This window comes from Pimephales promelas, chromosome 11 (genome assembly GCF_988280905.1).
Source record: "Pimephales promelas chromosome 11, fPimPro1.hap1.1, whole genome shotgun sequence".
NCBI classification, from domain to species: domain Eukaryota; kingdom Metazoa; phylum Chordata; class Actinopteri; order Cypriniformes; family Leuciscidae; genus Pimephales; species Pimephales promelas.
Window position 1 is genome coordinate 161,501 of NC_142779.1, and position 6,000 is coordinate 167,500.

Genomic DNA, 6,000 nt, shown 5'->3' on the forward strand with positions numbered 1-6,000 from the left:
TAAAAAACTTCTACATATATTATACTTCGACCTAAAGATAATATCTTTTTAATAGGGAGGGTAATTAATTTTAATAGGGTTTGTTGGACACTGAATGTTCAGTAATGAGGTGTGGTCTTCTGTACAGCACACACTGATGCGCTCTCGGTGTGGGGTTCGCATCATCATGATCAAGTATAGTAGATTCCACGTGAGCAGAAGCTCTTCAGGACAGCCGTACATGTGTGTGTGTGTGTGTGTGTGTGTGTGTGTGTGTGTCGTGGCAGGAGAGTCAGCGCTTCCCTCTATTTCACCTGTTCCTGTGGAGCTGATCCGAAGACTGCCAACGGAAGAGCCTTTATTTGGTGCCGGATGCACCGAACCGCGTGTGTGTGTGTGTGTGTGTGTGTGTGTGTGTGAGAGAGAGAGAGACAGCGACTGTGTTAATCAGACGCTTCGTCATGCTATGATCTGATATCGATTCTCTTAGCTAGAAATGTGATACTGACCAATACCTCAAACAATTCTGCAATACAATTACATTAGACCAGATTCAAGGATATATCGATCCATAATTTAATAATTTCTCTCTCTCTGTAATCTTAATTTAGTGGTTTTAGTGATTGTGAAGCACTTTGGGCAACAGCTGTTGCATTAAATGTGCTCTATAAATAATAAAATGAATATTATAATAGTGTAAAATTAGAAAAATGCATTAATTTAGGAAAAATAAAGTAGGTTACAAAATAAAGCTGTTAAAATGTGTTATTGGACAGTTTTTGAGAAATGTACTCTTTGGCAGTAATGTGCAGACGGACGAAGAGCCTAGAAATAAAGGTGCCTCTGAAAAATATTGTTTTTGCCCTGGTTTATGGTTTTGTTTGATCAATCTATTGTTACACACCGTAAAGACTGCATGACTCACATCATTTATCATATTTCAAGCTGTTCTTATTTTTACATGAAGTACAGCGAGGGTTAATCTTCAGCACTGGAACACACACACACACACACACACACACTCACTGAAGTCCAGGATGTACAGGTCTGAATGGTCCATGAGGTTGAACTCGTCCCCCATCCCCTGCTCCGGACACGGACTGAAACACAAGAGCATCATCAGCACATCAATCCCATCATGCTTCATCAAGGGTTAGAAAACACGTGACCACCACTTTCATAATGCATAAATGCACTTTTATGATGGATAGATGCACTTTTATAATGCATAAATGCACTTTTATGATGGATAGATGCACTTTTATAATGCATAAATGCACTTTTATGATGGATAGATGCACTTTTATAATGCATAAATGCACTTTTATGATGGATAGATGCACTTTTATAATGCATAAATGCTCTTTATGGACTCCATTATAAAGCTGGGAAGAGCCAGGACATTTTTTATATTGTATTGTATTGTATTTGTATTTGAAGAATGATGTAAAGAAGAATGTAACGGGTTAATTTTCGTTTTTTGGCTGATCTATCCCTTAAACTCTTTCAGTTTCCCACCGAGATGTTAAAGAAGCAGAAACACACACAGCCCTTCTCTCTCCGTGTTACAGAGGAAGCTGAGAGAGTTATCAGGACAAACACACACAGGAAACACTGCAGTATCTCACACACACACACAGCTTCCTGCACACACACCTGCACGAACACTAAACATCATCATCATCCTCACGGTGACCCGTCCCGGTCCTCGGCTCTGGAGTGCAGGACGGGTTCGGGCTTTTAAACTCCTGATGCTGCCTAAGCAAGAGGGACCAGGCCGGTTCGGGTCACACACACACACACACACACACACACCAGCTGTGGATCTCATCATCATCTCATCATCATCTCATCATCCCCCCCGACCCACCGGGAGGTCACGGCCCGGATTAAGCCAGGCCTTTATCAGAGCCACATTACATTAGCGTACACACGCTCCTGTTTATTTACCTTCAGCGGCCCGCGGCCCGCTCAGAGTTAATGAAACCTGCCCTATGAACCCCGCATCACACAGCACAGAGAGAGAGAGAGAGATCCGAGCCAGACTCAGCTAACCGGACACACACACACACACACACACACACACACACACAGTTATTTCTGCAGAAGCTCTTAAAGGAGTTTCCCTGTTAGACGCTCATCTTACAGGAGGAGCCTTCACATTAATCACATTTTTTGCTCTCCCCTTATTTATCGTTTATTGTGTATAGCCATTGTTATTTACTGTTATTTTTATGCGTATATTGTTATTGTTGCTACTTCTGGATGTACTTTGAGTGATTTGAAAGACACCTTAAAATAAATGCAAAAAAAGCATCATTGTGAAGGTGACCAGTGTTCGACGCCCAGTAAAGCGTCTCCTCCCAGTGCGAGCTCGAGCGGATCCTGATGGAACGAGTCTTCATCATCATCAACTCTTCATCCCCTCCACACTTATATATAGGGGTTTTTCTGTCTGACGCTAATTTAGTAGATCTGGCCCTCGATGTAGACATCATCCATAAAGCGCCTCAAAGGCAGAAATCAAAGTTCCCTCATGAACGTCTTTCTGGCGCATTAACAGAAGTTCACCGGCGTTAGAAGAGCGAAGACCTCAGATATACGACGCGCTGTACAAACATCATGTTTCAAAGTTGCACGTAAAGTTCATTGGAGGACGTTTTACAAGAAAACACTATTTCAGTCTTTCACATTTATTTTAACGTGTTAGGTTAGCATTAGGGTTAGCATTAGGGTTAGGGTTAGCGTTAGGGTTAGAGTTAGGGTTAGGGTTAGCATTAGGGTTAGGGTTCGTGTTAGGTTTAGTGTTTTTAATTATTTACTACCTTCTTCTGAGTGGAGATGTATGAGACTTCGCATTACTGGCACTTCTCGTGTTTATTGCCTCTTTAAGAGGAATCTCTCGTTGCACTGCTCAATTTTACGTCACTTTTGATAAAAGCGTGTGATAAATGTACAACTGTTTCCAAGCCTGTTTCAGGCAAATTTGTGTCAGTGTCTTAAACTCAATAAAAGCTATTGAGATATTAATATCAAAAGTTCAATCACAGCAGCAACACAAAGAGCCGTTCAGTAGCAGAAACCAGTGAATGATCACAGTCGACAGCAGCGGATGATGAAGGCTGATAGCGGCTCACACACACACACACACACACACAGTGTGGAAGTGTTTGGTGAGTTTATGGGGTTTCCTGGTGTTTGCGGCTCATTTGTGTTACATGATCAGCCGAGTATCATTGAGGAGGCTCCTCCCCCTTCCCTCACACACACACACACACACTCCCCCTATGAAAACACACTCGCTGTTGGTCGTAACACCGCTGGGAATGTCGGCTGGAATCTTCTAAAGCTTCTCTGCCTACAATCACCTCATTAGCCCGAGCCTCACCTTCTTAAAAGGTCACTAATGAAGAAATGAAACCCCCGTCCGAGAGACACTGTTTCTGCACACAAACTACAAAACTTCCTTCACAGCACGATCTCACACACACACACACACACACTCTCTCTCTCTCTCTCACACACACACACACACACACAGACGTTCAGGAACTCGTTGTGTGCTATGACTTCCTGTGGAGAGTCTTATCTGCACACACACACACACACGCACAGATGCATCATGGTTCTCGCTGACACAGAGTTGTTTGTTGATGGTGAACATCAGTGTGAAGGTGTGTTAACACATTATCACTCTGTTAGTGCGCTTCATGTGAGTGTGTGTGTGAGCGCCACGTCTGAATCAAGCAGACCGACACACACCTTCACTGAATCCAACACACTCCGGAGCGGCTCGACTGTGAATGAACACCACACACCCGTCACATCTGAGTCAAAAACATGTCACAAGAGCTGACCCTAAGCAGCTCGGCTGGCTCTTCTCGACTCGTTACGGTCCGGTTCAGCCGTCAGAACCGAGTCTCCTCTAGTCCGTCTCCTCATCTGTACAGTCTCACAGCATCTCTCCAGATAACAGCAGATTACAGTCACAGAGAGGGTTTTACAGCAGATCTACAATAGAGTTATTGTCCAGATAAAGTTAGTTTTGATTGATTCACTTCCGTTGTAAAGATCATTAGTGATTAACTAACACCACACCGCTCGACTGAACACAGAAACTATAGTGTGTGTTCTGGACATTCATCCACACACAGCAGCGTTTGACCTCCTGAAAACGTGAATCTGTGAAAACACCGACACACATGCGTTCAGACTATAGATACACGCATTTGAACATATATATTCATATATAATATACTGTATATGTGTGCAGGCGTGTGTCTTTCTTTACAGATTGACCTCAACAAAGTACTTATAAAAGTCTGGCCTTAAAAATTCATGTGTGTGTGTGAACAACGTTAATCCCACAACACACCAAGCTGACCGTCACCGTGTGTGTGTGTGTGTGTGTGTGTGTGTGCACGCTTGTGTGTCGACCAATATATCTGTAGAAATAGACAAGACACTTGTCTCATTCACACGCAGAACACACACGCTAGCGGTCAGTCGGCTGCACTTCTGTCTGGCCTGTGCGAGTGTAGCGCTCCGCGGCGCAGGCGTTCATCAGCGCGTCGGTCTGGAGTCCCTTTAAACCACACACAGCAAACCAGCGACCTCGAGAGATCCTGCAGTCTGGGTCTGATCCCGGCCGAGAGACGCTGACGATCTGGGTTTATATTTAGACGAGACCGGATCAGATCTGAGTCACACACACACACACACACACACACACATCAGCAGATTATCTCGGAAACACATTATCTGGCTGTACACACGGGAACTGGGAACACCGGATGTTTGGGGCGACTGGCTTCTGTTGGAGGACTGGGTGACACTCGCGACTAACAGAAGCTATCCCACAATCCCTCTGCACATCACGAACACAGACGTTCTGAAGGCTAGCAGCGAAGATAGCACTGAACTAGCGCTTCCGTTACATGTAAGATAAATCAAAGATGTGATTCAAACTTCCATTTAAAACATTTTCACTGTAGGATTCACTTCCTGTTGAACGTCACGGCTGTCGTGGAGAGGCAGCAGTTTAGAAGAAGATGAGCTCTGAGCGACCAATCACAGCGAGAGCCTTCAAAACCACTGCACTGATGAGTAAGAAACACTCCCATGATGCAGTGCTTTCATCCTCATCGGCCAATTTCATCTGCTTTTCTGTCACACACACACACACACACTCTCTATCTCTCTCACACACACACACACAGACAGACACACACTCTCTCTCTCTCTCTCTCACACACACTCCAGGATTATAACAGCACTGATGCACTAGCATTCATCAGCAAAGGTCACGTTAGTATGAGACACACACTTGAGGATTAAGATCAGCTGATTCAGCTCAACTCATCACACAGAGGAAGTGACATCACGTCAGGATATTAAAACCATCAGGACACTGTCACAGAGAGAAACCCATGAAGACACAACACACACACACACACACACACACACACTCACTCACCCAACCAAAACAAACAAACAGAGCAGAGGCGGTCGATCACACACTCGCAAGCTGCCGTCCCACGCGTATCCCAGCATGCCAATCTGTGCATCCGGAGCCGTTCCCAGACCTGTGGACTAGCGGCACGGGACCATCCTTAACCATGACATCACACACATCATCAGCACACGCATCATCAGCACAAAAAAATCAGTATTTTTAAGACCAGACAAATAGTTTGTTGAGGGTTGATTTGTGAAGGGCCACACGCCTGCGCACATACATATTCAAACGCGCACACCGATGGGCTGAACACGTGATGCGTTTCTGTGTTCAGTCGAGCGGTGTGGTGTTCGTTAATCACTAATGATCTTTACAACGGAAGTGAATCAATCAAAACTAACTTTATCTGGACAATAACTCTATTGTAGATCTGCTGTAGAACCCTCTCTGTGACTGTAATCTGCTGTTCTCTGGAGAGATGCTGTGAGACTGTACGGATGAGGAGACGGACTCCACCAGAGGATCAGCTAGCCGGAGCTCACGCCCGAGTGTCGAGGCTAAGG

General features: G+C 44.7%; 1 protein-coding gene across 2 annotated transcripts in view; it reads right to left on the reverse strand.

The window, feature by feature from the left end:
- Window positions 1-6,000, reverse strand: part of klhdc3 (kelch domain containing 3) — a 43,872-nt gene that overhangs the window by 12,674 nt on the left and 25,198 nt on the right. For both annotated transcript variants that reach the window (XM_089116694.1, XM_089116693.1), the window contains exon 9: window positions 1,006-1,079. In XM_089116694.1, the coding sequence (XP_088972820.1) occupies window positions 1,006-1,079 (74 nt within the window). The remainder of the gene's footprint in view (window positions 1-1,005; window positions 1,080-6,000) is intronic.